The sequence below is a fragment of the Anolis carolinensis genome, chromosome 6 (assembly GCF_035594765.1).
Source record: "Anolis carolinensis isolate JA03-04 chromosome 6, rAnoCar3.1.pri, whole genome shotgun sequence".
Taxonomy (NCBI): Eukaryota; Metazoa; Chordata; class Lepidosauria; order Squamata; family Dactyloidae; genus Anolis; species Anolis carolinensis.
Window position 1 is genome coordinate 43,055,985 of NC_085846.1, and position 16,206 is coordinate 43,072,190.

At 38.1% G+C, this 16,206-nt stretch overlaps 2 protein-coding genes and 1 long non-coding RNA gene across 6 annotated transcripts in view; 1 reads left to right on the plus strand and 2 right to left on the minus strand.

Annotated features, from left to right (window-relative positions):
• Positions 1-5,173, minus strand: part of smyd1 (SET and MYND domain containing 1) — a 44,431-nt gene extending 39,258 nt beyond the window's left edge. For both annotated transcript variants that reach the window (XM_003222367.4, XM_003222368.4), the window contains exon 1: positions 4,883-5,173. In XM_003222367.4, the coding sequence (XP_003222415.1) occupies positions 4,883-5,004 (122 nt within the window). In that variant the 5' untranslated portion in view covers positions 5,005-5,173. The remainder of the gene's footprint in view (positions 1-4,882) is intronic.
• Positions 5,174-5,209: 36 nt separating this feature from the next.
• LOC103279195 (uncharacterized) lies at positions 5,210-10,409 on the plus strand. 2 transcript variants are annotated; one of them, XR_009999860.1, is made up of 4 exons: positions 5,210-5,772; positions 7,440-8,038; positions 8,733-8,958; positions 9,633-10,409. It is a non-coding gene; the product is annotated as an uncharacterized LOC103279195 (long non-coding RNA). The 2 variants fall into 2 exon arrangements; XR_506631.3 differs by having other exon boundaries at positions 8,733-10,409.
• An 828-nt stretch (positions 10,410-11,237) lies between these two features.
• Positions 11,238-16,206, minus strand: part of btc (betacellulin) — a 58,200-nt gene continuing 53,231 nt past the window's right edge. For both annotated transcript variants that reach the window (XM_008113082.3, XM_008113084.3), the window contains exons 5-6: positions 15,147-15,254; positions 11,238-13,178 (exon numbers count right to left, since the gene is read on the minus strand). In XM_008113082.3, coding sequence (XP_008111289.2) covers positions 15,149-15,254 — 106 coding nt within the window. In that variant the 3' untranslated portion in view covers positions 11,238-13,178; positions 15,147-15,148. The remainder of the gene's footprint in view (positions 13,179-15,146; positions 15,255-16,206) is intronic.

Genomic DNA, 16,206 nt, shown 5'->3' on the forward strand with positions numbered 1-16,206 from the left:
CTTCACAAGTGCAAGTTTTTTTTAATTTTTATAAAATTTTATTAATTTTCTTAAAATACATCACTACCTCAGTACATTACATATTCTTCTATTCCATACATAATTCATTGCATCAACAATATATGTACATGTATCTTGTATATTGCTCAGGCATATTGCATCAGGGCAAATAGCCTTAGCTCTTCTGTACATCCAGAGCTATGTAATGAGAGATGGAAGGAGAAGATGCCAATACACGACAGAGTAAACCAAACCTTAGAATGTGTTCTTGGGTTTCCAGGACATTGCATTCTGGAAACGACTGGCCACACTTAGGGGAGGGGCTGAACTTGTGGAATAGGTGACATGTCATGAATTGTGTTTAGATCAGGGGTAAGAATCATGTAAATTTCCAGATGTTATTGAACTTCAACATCTGGAAGACTGTGTGTTTCCCGACCCTAGTTTAGATCATTCTGATTTTAAAACATTTGAGAAACCCCTTTTCTTCATAATCAACAAACAAGTTAGATATTCTGATTTTCCAGATATTTTTTAATCCTCCCCATCGCTTACAAGAAGGGAATCTTTAACAAGGTTTGAATCTCAACTCTTCATTCTGCTTTCTTCTGTTTAAAAGCTATTGGGACATATTGTGGTGATCCCCAACCATAAAATTATTCTCATTGCTACTTCATAACTATCATTTTGCTACTGTTATGAATCGTAATGTCAATATCTGATATGCAGGATGTATTTCCATTCACAGGACCAAATTTGGCACAAATACCCGATATGCCCAAATTTGAATACTGGTGGGGTGGGCAGGGGGGTTGAAGTGGAATCATCATAATAAGTTATAGTTAATCATTTCCGAATGTCTGCTTCCACGTCCACATTTCCAATTCCTTCTTAAAGGTGTCTAGAGAGGGGGCCTGTCTTATTTCTTTGTGAAGGGCATTTCAGAACCAGGGCTCCACCACCGAGAAGGCCCTTTCCCACGTTCCCACTAATCACGCTTGTGAGGATGGTGGGACTGTGAGAAGGGCCTCCCCGGAGGACCTTAAGGACCAAATAGGTTCATCAGAGCAGATGCTGGACCCTAATCGTAAAAGGCTTTATAGGTGATAGCCTGTACTTTTAATTGGGCCCGGAAACACAAGAACAGCTTTAACAGGGGAGTGGTGTGCTCCCTGTAGTCAGCTCCTGTTAGAAATCTCCCTCATCCAGGCCATCACAGCAATCAGGACTTGAGATGCTTCCTTGGCTTTTGGTGGAAAAGAGTAATAGGGTTGTGTGTCATCTGTGTACAAACTCCAAAACTCCAGAAGACCTCACCTAACAGTTTTATGTAGATGTTAAATAGCATGGGGAAAATAACTGAGCCTTGTGGGACCCCACAGGCTAAAGGTCGGGGGTCTGAGCAGGCATCCTCCAGCACCACCTTCTGGGTCCGGCTGTTTAAGAATGAGACCATTCCGGGTGAGTCGACCCAGAAGGATACCATGGTCGATGATATTGAAAGCTGCTGAGATGTCCAAGAGAACCAAAAGGGACATACTTCCCTGTCTGGTTCTCTATGTAGGTCAACCACCAAGGCGACCAAAGTCATCTCTGTTCAGTGGCCTAAACCCAGACTACAATGAGTCTAGATAATTGTTTTCATCCAAGAATTCCTGGAGTTGAGTGGCGACCACACACTCCAGAACCCTGCACAGGAAGGGAAGGTTCAAAATAGGCCGATAGTTGTTGAGTAGTCATGGATCAAGGGACTTTTTTCAAAATGGGTTTTACCATTGCTGATTTGAAGCAGGATGGAATTTTTCCCTGTCCCAGCGAGGCATTAATGATCCTTGAGATCCAATTGGTCAGTCCCTCTCCAGCTTGTTTAATAAGACAAAGGGCAAGGGTTTGGAACACATGTGGTCACCCTCACAGCTCCAAGAATCTGATGCCACTGTCTTGATCTCAGGAACCACAAAATGGTATAATCTCCCACACATAGAATCATAGAATCATAAAATAGTAGAGTTGGAATAGACCTCACCGGCCATCCAGTCCAACCCCCTGCAAGAAGCAGGAAAATCTCATTCAAAGCACTCCTGACAGATGGCCATCCAGCTTCTGCTTAAAAGCCTCCAAAGAAGGAGTCTCCACCACTGAAATATCTTAAAATTGTGTGACCTTCATCAGCACACCAAACTCTGCATTTGATCATTCAGAGTTATTTAATAAACTGCAAGATTACCCAGATATGCTATAAAAAGGACAGTTGATCAGAAACTGCAGTCCATTCCGTCTCTTTAACCATATAGGTTTACAGGGTTGTTGTATGTCTTTCGGGCTGTGTGGCCATGTTCCAGAAGCATTCTCTCCTGACGTTTCGCCCACATCTATGGCAGGCATCCTCAGAGGTTTACATTTCCATGTTGCAATTTAAGGCACATATGATATTTAAGGCAAATATCTTAAAGGTATATGAGTGAGACATCTCTCATTCAGAATTTCCACTCATAGTGAGTCAACTGAGCCATACATTCACCAAAAGAAACTAGAAAGAGGAAGATAGGCAAAAAAGTAGTTTCTACACCAATAGTGCACAGTATAGGAGTATCAATAACCTTTGCACAAATCAAAGAAATTATGTATCCTTTTGTTAGATGGCATGTGGTTATTAACAAACATTCGGCCTAAAACTATATTGGCATGCTTATCCAGGAATTTTACATAAAAGTGTTTGTAAAAATCCAAAGATATGAAACATAAAATTTGTTAATTTTTTTTTATTTGTCCGAACTGAGCATTTTAAGTGTGTGTTTTCAAAATGAATGAATTCTGAAAACAGATAGAAATTTCAAAGTTTATTTTTCTCACTTCAGTTTCATGCAATAAATGTTCTGAGAGTAAAACCATTTTGCCTGTGAAAAAATCCTAGCTTTTGTACAAAATACATTTCATGGAAATAGAAAATTGGCTACTATTCTTTGAACCCTTACAATTAAATGTGAACAGCTTGTTTGAAATAGCAGGTGTTGTTTCACTGAAAGACCTCCAGTTGCTTCTACATTCTCAACTGCTCGTATAGATACAACATTCAATACTGTGCATGCATTGTGTTTTTATGCACAATGCACAAAAACCATAGATTTCTCATTGGAAGGATGTGGCTAAGGTTTAGGAAATTGCCTAGGGCCACAACAGATACTTTAAAGCGGTTTAGACACTCTGATGGTTCACTCTAGAACACTGCATCCCTTTACCTCAATATTGAGACTTTTAAGAAACCAACAACTGAACAAAAAATTGCTGATTACTTTCTATCGCTGTGCTATAGTGTCCTAACCTACTGCATCTGCACATGGTTTGGTATTATTAAGTTCCTTTCATCGGGGTATTTTAATCTAATGATTTTATCTTATATTGCTGCTATAGTCCCCCCCACCTTTGAAGTTGACTGAATTGCATTGGTGGTTGTTTGATAGTATTACTGTTGTATAAACCTTTGTTTTAACATCTGTTTTATCATCTTCTTGTGTTTTAAAGAGTGTATATTGTTAATGTATTTGCGCTGTTACTTTTGTAACATTGTGAGCCGCCCCGAGTCCCCACGGAGAGATGGTGGCAGGGTATAAATAAAGTTTTATTATTATTATTTTTATTATGACACAGCAAGCAAGATAGATATGCTGGATTTCATATCACAAAATCACAAGTCGAACACTTCCCAAGTGTCTAGGACTGTGTGATGTATTTTCGGATGATGCGCGCAGATCCCAGCAAGGTGGCCTTTTGCAGTTGGCAGATCATAATGTCTATTGTCAATGTCTATTGTTTCCAAATGCTGGCTGAGATCTTTTGGCATGGCACCCAATGTGCTGATCACCACCTGGACCACCTGTACTGGTTTCTGCCAGAGTCTTTGAAGTTCAATTTTGAGGTCCTGATAGCGGCTGAGTTTTTCCTGTTGTTTTTCGTCAATGCGACTGTCACTTGGGATGGCAACATCAATGATCCAAACCTTTTTCTTTTATTATTATTATTATTATTATTATCATTATCATTATCATTATTATTAACTGCATAGTGACAGATAGGAAGGCGCTTCAAAGGGTCACCACTTCTGCACAGAGAATCATTGGTTGCCTTCTTCCCTCTTTAGAAGAACTTAATAAGCCCCGCAGCCTTAAGAAAGTTCAGAGCATTTTTGGGAATCCATCTCATTCCTTCTTTTTAAAAATATTATTACCATCTGGCAAATGGTACAGGTGACAAAGGCAAGGACAAACAGACTGAGAGAGAGCTGTAACTATACTGAACTCCATGGCTTCACATTGATGTGGAATTAGGGGCTATGCGATGGTGGTGGGAATGTGGACAAATAGTTGTGTTGCTTTTTGGTGTGTGCTGGAGAAAGCATTTAATTTCGTTGTACAATGACAATAAAGTTATTCTATTATATTGGGGTCACAAAAAACTGGTAACAACAAAAGGTCTTTGAATGCCACCCACTTAACACTAATCTGTTAGCAACAATCTGTAGTGTTTAAAATGGATTCTGCAGAAAATGCTTCAGCTGTACTCTGCTAAAAGGAAAATCAGACCATTTAGTAAGCCTTGCAAATGCTGATTTATTATAATTAAATCTTTGTTTTTTATACTTCTTTTATGTATCTATATATTATCTGGGGTCACGTGAAAATTTCTCAGGTGGAAAAGGGTGGAAAACATTTAAGAAGCCCCCCTCTAGACTAGCCCAAGTTCCTGTGAAGTATCTCTCACATCCTGAAATGCCCATCGTCTTATGAATAAATCATGCAACAAATTCCACATGGTCACTTCACCAACTCTTTCATGTAGTCACTCCTTGCTTCGTGGCAACACCACTGTCATTTTTCTTTCTTACCTGTCAAATACTACTGCAGCATAGGCCCGTTCTGCAAAAATTACATCTCCAGCCCAGAATTCCTTGGCTGCCTTCAGCCCCCTGCCTTTGCCATCCGTGTCAAACACCTCCACGGTCTCCATGCCTCCCTTTTGTTTCCTCGGGCTATCCAAGCTTGTAACACAGAACAATTCCAAGTGGCTCAAATCTCTTATCACTTCTGCTCTTTAAAGCTTTCCTGGCTTCCAAAGGACCACTCCTATAAATGGGCTGTCTCTGTGCACCTCCCAACTAGCACTGTATTTCCATAGGGAAAGAGGGGAGCATTATTCAGATTGCCAAAGTGACTTTATCGGAGATGGGGGTTAGAAACGGAAAAGGTCAGCTATAGCTACCCCTGGTAAGAGTTTTATTTAATTAGGAAAATAAAGAAACACCCTTCTTTCCAAAATTCAACATTCTTGTGCTTCCAACACAACATTTAGTTTACACTCGCCTATTGGGAAGATAATGTGTGTTCTTGGGAAGTATTTTTAGAAACCACATGCTTCTGCCTGTCAGGGGCCAACAGCTGAGAAAGTGCTAAGCAGCATAGCTGGTATGCAACACACAAGAAGAGTCTATGCTATCTGCTTTCTTTTAAAAGAAATGAAACAATGCTACGTTTGTTTGACACAAGAGACGTGTGTGTGGCTGTATTTTGGAAGATCACAAACTGAAAATATACTCCTTGCAGCACAGCAGGTGCTCACAAGACACCAACTGAACTGATGGTAGAAGCTAGTAGAAGGAGTTGGAAGGTTTCAGAGAAGTCTGGCACCACCTTCTGCAGCAGACGTGACAACTTTGCTCATCTCTTGGGTCAATGCTAGGTTATGCTCAAGCCAATAGCAGCCCGTCCAAGAGTGTAGGTAGGTCTTGTGTGCTGAAATAAAAATTAAAAAGAAGATCTTAATTGGTTAAGATTGCCCATCCCCCTTATAATCATAATTATATTCCTCGACCTTTTATATTGGTCTAATATCTGAGTGAACTAATTATATCAGTTTGTAAAAAAACTGACAATAAGAGGGAAATAAATTTATGACAGCTACATACATTTGAAATGCATGCTTTACACAAACACGCATCTCACTTTAATTGAATGTATACTATTCAGACTGCTTCAGTACCATTTTATATAACCCAGACTGAGATGAAACTTCTGGAAATTGCTGGATTTTTTTTTGTGTGATCGCATTTTCCCCTATGAACGTGCGTGATCTCTTTGATCTTCGTGAGAGGCCCTTCTCTCGCTCCCTTGGCTTGTGGGGATGAGAGAGAGGGCCTTCTCCGTGGTGGCTCCTTGGCTCCTAATCTCTCCCCAGGGAGATTAGGCAAGCACCCACCATGTCAGCCTTTAGGAAAAATTTAAAAACTTGGCTTTTCCAGTGTGCCTTTGAAGAATGAATAATTAATCCACATGACAAGTCCCGCCTCAATGACAATCACTATGCCTGACGCATTTTTATTCTGTTCCATCAGCTGGAAATAATTTCACCATTTATCCCACCCCAAGTCTCCCATTAAATGCAGCACTTTACCCACCTACCTCAGCCATTAGGTTTACAATATACATTCCTCGCACTTTGGCCCAGTTTGCTCTCATTTAATGCTTGTTCTGTTGTAGTTGAGTCTGCTGGCAATATTACAAATGGTAGTAGGAGTACCAGTAGGAGGAAAAGGGTTAATCATGAGCAGGTGTCAGATGAAGAACAGCAAAGGAAACGGAAACGGATCCGGGATATACTTATGGTACCTTCTGATGAAGATACGTTTGAAGGGTTTTAAAGTGGTGAGGAGTCAATAAGTGAGGAAGGAGATGGGCTGGATGTGAATAGAGGCACTAAGCTGACCTTTTCCGTTTCTCTCTCTCTCTCCCAGACCAAAAAACATCTTTCCCAAAACTAAATACACAGCACTTTCCTTTTATGTGGCTATTCTTCCTCCTATTTTTCAGCTCATTGGCTTTTTTAGAGAGCTGACCATCAAAATATTCTGCACTTTCCATTTGTCTCTACCAACCTAGAATATTTCTATCTTTTATGAATTGTGACCTATTGAATAACAACATATTGTTGGTAGCTTTTGTCTTTCTAGAGAGGTGAATCTGTTAACCCCGGAGCAAAAGAAGAAAAGAGAATGTGTTGTCGAAAGCTTTCATTGTTGGAATCACTGGGTTTCTGTAAATTTTCCAGGCTGTATGGCCATGTTCCATAAGCATTTTCTCCTGATGTTTTGCCCACATCTATGGCAGGAAGGTCCAAGTCCCAACCTGTACCTATCACAGATATATAAACTTCCCTTGCCTAGTTTCCAAAATATCTCACAAACCTCTGAAGATGCCTGCCATAGATGTGGGCGAAATTTCAGGAGAAAATGCTTATGGAACATGGCCATACAGTCCGGAAAACTCACAGAAACCCAGAAAAGTGAATGCAATTTTTTCACTTGGTTTGGGCTGTCACTCCATTCTTTTCCTTCCTCTTTCCCTGTTCTGCACCTTATAAACAAGTAATTTTCTATTCTTCTTTTGTAGAAAGGTACAACTATGGTTTTTAAGACAAGTCTTTACACCATCCCTGCTGCATTACCTTACAGCAGGGATTAACCTGTGACCTTCCAGAAGTTGTCAAACTACAGCATCTAATTACCGATCATGCTGCTCCAATTTTGCATTTCTATATATTTGGAAGAAATCCCAAGATTAAAAAGGAGAAAATGGAAGAGACACCCTAAATTGGAATAATTGTCTTGCCAAAAATAATTGAAGAGCAGAAGATTGTGAAATGCCATCCAGGGCACTGGCTCCAAAGCCTGGACTTGACCTGTTGGAGAAGAGCTGGGATTTATTACTGAATTTGTCTATTATACCACTGGTACAGACATATTCTACTAATTTAAGATGTTGATTGCATTCTTATGTCGGGTCAGAGAGAACTCAGTAAAACAGCCCCATCATGTGGTGAAGCATCAGTCAGCCACTGACCTAAAAATCTTCAGAATCTGCCATGTCAATACTTGGAATGGCTTTGTTCTGCTGAACAAGAATGGTACTGTAAAAAGAAGAAATGGAATACTGGCGCCAATTTAACTAAGTTTATTGTGATCACCAAAAGCAAAGTGAGGTTCTTAATTGTAAGTCCCACTGGTTTGAATTAAACACAATTCCCCTTATGAATTTTTGGAATATAGGAAGATCATGTTTTAAGAAATAGAGAGAAAATATTGGTTGTTGTTACATGCCATCAAATCATTTCTGATTTATGGGTAACCAATGGCAAACCAATTGCAGGTTATTTTGGCACAATATGTTCAGGGGAGGTTTGCCTTTCTAAATCGGAAAACAGGAGAAATTTGCACCCATCCATCTTTTATGGAAAAACATAATAGTAAGTACCAGTCTTTCTTAACATTGGTGAAGAATTTTAGAATAAACTCCATTTAGGTATTCTTTAAATATTGGAATCTCCGTATAGTTACATGGGAGAATGAGTAGGCTCTCTGGTCATCTTTTTGGCCAATTATTATAGACAGTCATAGATTCAGACCTATCTATGTCTGAGCACATTGCTTCATTACATGCATAGCATCACATATGTTATATTCTATTACATGTAGGCTTCCAGTGGTTAATATCCTTGAATATTGCTAAATCTAGCAGTATCTGTTATGTGCATCCATAACAGGCATTCATTGCAATCATAATTGAAGTCACGTTCTATTTAATTTAGCCTTGCTGTTTTTAGGGGTCTGTATTACATCCAGTTTGCCCTGTTGAAATGGCAAAGTCTGATTTCTCTCTTCTTGGTTCATTTTATCTTCTCCTCAGCCCATCAGCTGTTTGATTTGATTCAGTCAAAACAAAGACACCGACTATGCTGCAATGCTCTCCTTCAGTCAGATTGTTGGAAGATAATATAATCAAACTATGTGTGGTGAGATCTTGGCTTTTGGCTGCCATTCATCAGATTGCATCAGTCACAGCTTTGTATACTGTACCTACTAGGAGTGATCAAACAAGTCTGGTAGACATTGTTTTATCTTGCTTAAATTAGGTAGGTATTCTGTCTGGAATTGGGCTGTTGCTAGGCTCCTAATAACACAAACACAAAGCTTTCTGCATAATATCTTATAATCTATATAGAGTCTCATCCACCATAAATTGGCCAGCAGAACGTTGGATAAGCGAATATGTTGGATAATAAGGAGAGATTAAGGAGAAGCCTATTAAACATCAAATTAGGTTATGATTTTACAAATTAAGAACCAAAACATCATGTTATACAACAAATTTGACAGAAAAAGTAGTTCAATATGCAGTAATGCTACGTAGTAATTACTGTATTTATGAATTTAGCACCAAAATATCATGGTATATTGAAAACATTGACTACAAAAATGCGTTGGATAATCCAGAACGTTGGATAAGCGAATGTTGGATAAGTGAGACTCTACTGTACTATATAATTATATTTATTTATTTATATCCCGCTTTTCTCCCTCACGGGACCCAAAGCGGCTTACAACATATTAAAATCACATAACAACAATCAGAGTACATCAATAATATAAACATAATAGGATAAACAGATTAAGAAAAATGACTACAGTATACATTCAAGTTCATGAGGCATCATATTGAGACATATATTGCACTCTACACCAGTCCATAACATATGATGTTCCTGTCAAGAAATAGCTTTCTTTTTCTTTCTTTTTTTCGTGTCAGGGGCAATTTGAGTCGCTTCTGGAGTGTGAGAATTGGCTGTCTGCAAGGATATTGCCCAGGGGATGTTTTGATGTTTTACCATCCATGTGGGAGGCTTCTCTCATGTCCCCGCATGGAGCTGGAGCTGATAGAGGGAGCTCATCCACGCTCTCCCCGGGTGGGATTCGAACCTGGCAACCTTCAGGTCAGCAACCCAACCTTCAAGTCACGAGGCTTTAGTCCACTACACCACCGGAGGTTCCTAATAGTTTTCTAAGATCTACAGAGATAACTTGCAGAAACACCTCAGCAAGCGAGAGCCCAAAAATGGCAGGCTAAAACCCAGAACCTCAATCAGTGGCTGACGCCGCAAGAGAGACTCCCTCCTGGGCACACAGAAGACTGGGCAACTTGGAAGGCACTGAACAGACTGTGCTCTGGCACCACGAGATGCAGAGCCAACCATAAGAAATGGGTCTACAAAGTGGAGCCCACAACATGCGAGTGTGGAGAAGAGCAAACCACTGATCACCTATTAGATATTCCACCATAAAACTAAACACTTTTAAAGAGGAACTCCCCATTCAAGCAATGACATTACTTTAAAATACATGTTTTATTGAATCATGGTCTGAATTCTGTTGATAGTCCCAATTTGATCAGATCAAATACTTAGATCAATAATATTCATATTAAGTGTATTTACATTGATTCCTGGGATCAATAACATTTATTCTACACTCAAGAACTGTCCTAGTTGTGACTGCCAATAAAATTTAGTGTTAAATGTGATTGGTGAGAGCATGTTTTTGTCAAATTTAACAAATTAAAAACATAAAGGATAAAGAACTATATATCTAATTAAGGGATTTGATTGCCTTTCCTATTGGGAAGAAAATGTTGCATCTGAAGAAAGCTATGGACACATTTCTGAGTTAAATAGCAAGCAACATGATGAAGAAAATAAATAAATTTGTATTTAGGTAAAAAGTAAAGGTTTCCCCTGACATTAAGTCCACTCGTGTCCGATTCTGGGGGTTGGTGCTCATCTCAATTTCTAAGCCGAAGAGCCGGCATTGTCCATAGACACCTCCAAGGTCATGTGGCTGGCATGACTGCATGGAACGCCGTTAACTTTCCGCCGGAGCGGTGCCTATTGATCTACTCACATTTGCATGTTTTCAAACTGCTAGGTTGGCAGAAGCTGGAGCTAACAGCAGATGCTCACTCCTTTCCCCGGATTTGAACCTGGGACCTTTCGGTCTGCAAGTTCAGCAGCTCAGCGCTTTAACACACTGCGCCACCGGAGGCCCTAACTCTAACCCTAACCCTAACCCTAAACCTGTATTTATTCCATAGTAAATTTCAAATTTAATTTCTTTTTTAAAGTTGTCCTATTAAATGCCTCCAAATGTTGATTAAATGCTAATCAGGTCAGTTCTGAATAATATATCAGAGAAAAAGTCACAATACCATAAAATATTTTTTGTCTGAGCTTAACACTTCCATAAGTCCACATGTTACTCATTGCATTTTTTAACCTTAAACACCTTGAATAAAAGCATATTTGGTGTACCATTGTAAGATAACACAAAAGTTGAAAAACAATAGATGAACAATCTCATATTTGTTTAAAAGGTGATATTTATTATTAGTACATTAGGAAAAAATACAACATTTATAGTCACGTATAGTCCTGTCATTCATATGTCTAAACAAAAGTTAATTCCAATGAGTTCAATGGAATTTATTTTCTGATAAGCAAATAGAGAATTGTATCTTTAATCAGACTGGATATATTTAATGTCAGCTTCACAGTCCTTGTCCAATGTCACTTTTGAGAATTACATGAAAGGGGCTTTGTCACTTGCTCTGGCAAACTTTGTAGGATGCATGTCATTCCTGGGTCCAAGCTTAGTTCATCACCACCAAAAGAGAAGATAGCAAACTAAAATAATTATGTAAAGTTATAAAAGGAACAGTATTGTCTTCATCCTGGTCTTCAGAGGATGATTTAGTCCTGTTTTGCAGGAACAATCCAGGAATGAAAGTGTTGCAGACAGAAAAGGGGCAGCAGCAGTAGTAGAAGCCATACACAACATTAGATACACTTTTTGGTTATTCATCCACAAAAACCCATGTACATTCAATTTTGCAGATACAACAGAACAAGATATAGTGAAAATTAACTCAGCAGTGATTGAATATGAGGGAAAATAAATATTTAAAGTCTTTGGAGTTCTGTCTTTCTTTGATTGTCTACTGAAGACGCTGATCAAGTGTACATACTATCTTTGACCAATGGCCAAGCAAGATAAAGTAGATTTCACCCGAAATCTAACAACATCTAGAGTATCACAGGCTCTTCACTCTGAGCTACAATTACAGGATGTGTGTTTCTTTAGCTGCCTTGATGATACCCCTAAATTGTAATTACACTTTTATACAAAAAAGCAGCCATAAACATTCTTATAAAATTAATTCAAGAAGGCCTTTACAGACAATTTGAAACAAAGGACTAGCTACGTTTTCCCATGCTGCACATCATGTTAAGTGTCCTCTTCTCAAGACAGCAGTCGTATGGGGGGGGGGGGGGATTTAGACATGCACCTCAATAAAAGCAATGCAATACTTTTCCTAGGACCATCTCTAAGTACATCAAAGCTTATGGTACAAAATAACATATTAGCAAAGTCAGATTTTGGATTTGCAGCTTTCACTACCCAATTCTAACAAGAGTATATAATGAAATAATGTTTAGAAAGAAAAAGCTGCCAGTTGACTAAGGAACACATTGACTGATCGTGCAAAGAAGCCTCAAAAACGACGCTGTCTCATAATAATAATATTATTTGATACTGTAATAATAGTGTCCCCTAGTAACAATGAATCCTAGGTGTGGCATACATTTGCTCATCTTAAAAATACACATGATGTTCTATTTCCATTGAATCAGCAATGCTCAACTGCATTATGAATCTTAAGACACTCTAAAAGGATCAATTGTTCAACTTTTTCATCTTCTCCTATACGAGAAAATATTCAACATGGCATTTTCCAAACTCTCATCACACAATTATAACATATCTCTTTCATATGCCAAAACAAAATACAAAAGGGGGTCAGATGTTTTGAACATAGCCAGTAAAATACATCCTCGCCACATAAAAAACAGAAACACATTTAATTATCATTATAGCTCTTTGTAAAAATACAACATTCAAATCTAATTGTCATTTTATTTATTCCTGAAGGCATTATTAAATTCGTTGGTTTCACTATTTATGAGATCAGTCTGTGTTAAGTATGGCTACAATTTCCCTTTCATTCTGATGAACTCAAGAAGCTGAGAAGAGTTTCTCTCCTAAAACTCATAAGGCATTGATGAAAATCCCTGGTTTTTCACACAAAACAGATCCAATTCCACAAAATACGGGGTTACAAATAAACTGTAAACAATAAACTTTGTTCATTTTGCTGCATTTATTTTCAAGTCACTAACGCTATGAAAAAGATGAAAGGCCGCTTGTGAGAGTTCAGAACCTGCCAGCAGGCGTCTTTGACAATCTGTAGAGTTGAAATAGAAAGTAACTGTCAGAATATTTTTGATGATGGTGATCATATTTCTGACCTATTTTACCTTTTATCGTGCAGCTTAGTGCTTTGCAGAAATAATTCCTGTTGCTTTCATCAGTCAGTTATTTTAAGAAAGAGCATAGGTCTGCACTTTTAAGACTCATTAAATTTATATTCCATTATCACTCCATGAAGTCTTATGTGGCTATTCCACAGATAAAGTATTTTAATTCAGAGATATGAGACAACTCAGGTGGCATAGTGGGTTCTAGACTCTGAAAGAGACATATAACATTTGTTGTCCTGCTTCAGGCACCAAAATGTCCTAGATCTTTCCTGTGGCCAAAGGAAGACATTCATGGTACACAAGATCACTATTTCAGGAAGGCCATCAAAATGTTATCAGCAAGACCTTCCAGGGGAAGCCTAGAGATCAGGCACATTCCTTGGGAACTCCAATGGGAGTCCTGAGAAACAGCTGATTGTGTGATGGCAGAAGCTCTAAAATCTTCTGTCAAAGTGTCACCTGTGAAAGTGACACCAGAAGGGAATATTCCATGAGCTGAAATGCAGTCGAGAAGCCGAATAATTTCTGAAGAGGAGTTTTTAAGCGGACACAACAACAAAGCTGAGGAAGAAGCCAGTCTCCCCCAAATGCAACTGAGTGCCATTAATAATAATCGTTTGGCCGGTTAGTAATAACTGGCCAAACGATTGAGTTGGGTTGCCCTTCTACCATCGCTGTGAAGATAAAGGCCAAGATTTACAAGCAAATGTTTTTGGGAAATCTTCAAGTAATCCTCAAGCAATTCATTATTTTGTATTTAAAGAGACAGCTGCCTAAGGTGTTCCGGTTTACTTGATCTATCAAGGCACAGGCTGCTTACTGAACTTTTTTTCACCACCTTAACTTCTTTCAAAATTTATTGGTCTCTGCTTCATTAACAAATTCATCCTTTCGTGGCTATTTGAGTAAAAGTAGAATCTCAGAGAATGTGAGCAACTGATTTGTACTCCTAGCAAACTGATTAATAACCAAGAAAATATTATTCTATCTGTAAGTGAATGGTTGTCCAAACTAAACTTCGTAAAATTTGATAAATTGACTTGTCTTCTTAGAAATAAAAGAATACAACGCCCCCTCGAAATGTTCAGGTTTTTTTTAAAAAAAATTGTTTACTCGTGAATTTTATCTGATTAATCAAATCCCCATGAATGTCCACTGAAGTTTATCTGTCTTGAGTGTCCACTGAAGTTTATCAATGGAGACTGATTTCTAAACTATTTTGTGTTATGGAACTACTCTTCATGATGCATTAAAAAAAAGTTTCAATTTTTTTTTTTTTTGGCTACAGCTCTGGGTAGAATATTTAAAGACTGATCTATAATGCCGTTGAGTGACTAAAATACATAGACAGAAAGAAGAGCAAGATTATGATAAATGTTATACAACTAGTTCACTTTTGTATACTTTATGTAAATTTTACATATACATATTTATAAATATACATTGTTTGTTAAGAGCTTTGATGGAACAAAATATTATGAGACTCTATCCCGACGTAGGGTCGGAAAGTTTTCTTTCAAATAGGATACACATGTTTTATGATTATTAGAAGGTGTAAAATACAACTGTTAATTGGTGGCTTTATATACCAATAGATAAACTATAATGTGTATACTTTGGAAATTAAAAAAAAAACTTCATCAGTGCCTATCAGTGGAAATTCAAATGTTTACATGAAGAAATCTTGGCATCCCTATTACATGCCCAAGAGTATTTGAAAATATGTGTCCAGTTAGGCCTCATGCATATACAAACCATGAATATACACACATTTCAAGAGGCAAACCGATCCGTTTGAGTTAAATTTTTCTGAAAAAGCCCCAAAGGGAACATTTAAATGTACAATGCTATTTGTAGCATCAGATTGTATAGCACTTCTGAAATCCCCTTACCTTCACACAAGATCTGTCTCTAGTATATCCTCAGTTTTAACAGGCAGTCCCTTTTCAAATGTTCCCATTTCTTCCTCTTTCCTCTTCCGACATTTCTTTTTGAAATAACTTGAAAGAAAAGATGCAAAACTACATCTCAACAAAGTGATCTTTAGTATAACATTCCAAAGGCAAGAAAAAATCAATAAAACTCTCTCTCAGTGTGTCTGTTATAATTGGTAGTTGCAAATATATCACAGAAACTTAATGAGTCATCAGGTATAAAAATTCACATGATTCAATGGGTGTATCTATTTGGGTTTACCACTAGACGTAAACTCAGATCTTCCATAGTATTCAAATCCCACCGAAGTAACAGAAGTGGCATATATGATCAATCAGCTTTAGATCAGAGATGGGTCCACAGGCCACATGTGGCTACCAAAGTTATTTCAAAGGTCCCCAGGGGATCACCAGGGAGGAAAAGGGTGCCTTCAAATGCCTTCTAGAGGATATAAAGCAGGACTGTCCAACCTGTGGCCCACATGTGATTCAAGGCGCCTATAAATGTGATTTATTTATAACCTGATTGTGTGTTTCTCAAGCATGAAATCTGTAGATGACAATGGAAGAGAATGGAATAATATCCCACTAGTTTCATGTTGTCCTCTTTTATTTTATTTTCATACAAAAATTTAAATAATATTTAGATATGTACATTTTTTGAATCAGTGATTGCAAACTTTTGACCTGCTTGTTTATACAAGACCCTCCGAATGAGGTGATACATAACTAAGATTTTTATTATTATTTTGCTTAGATAGCTATCGTTAGTGTTAGTCTGTTTTATATGTGGGTAAAGGTAAAGGTTTTCCCCTGACGTTAAGTCCAGTCGTGACCGACTCTGGGGGTTGGTGCTCATCTCCATTTCTAAGGTCTCTAATTTAGATGAGAGAACAGATGAAAATAGAGAGGAACTGCTAAGACTGCAAATACAGGATTGAGATTCAAATCTAAGAACATAAAATGCAACAAATCAGTACAAATTCATACATTTCATCTGAAAGAATCAGAGTCAACA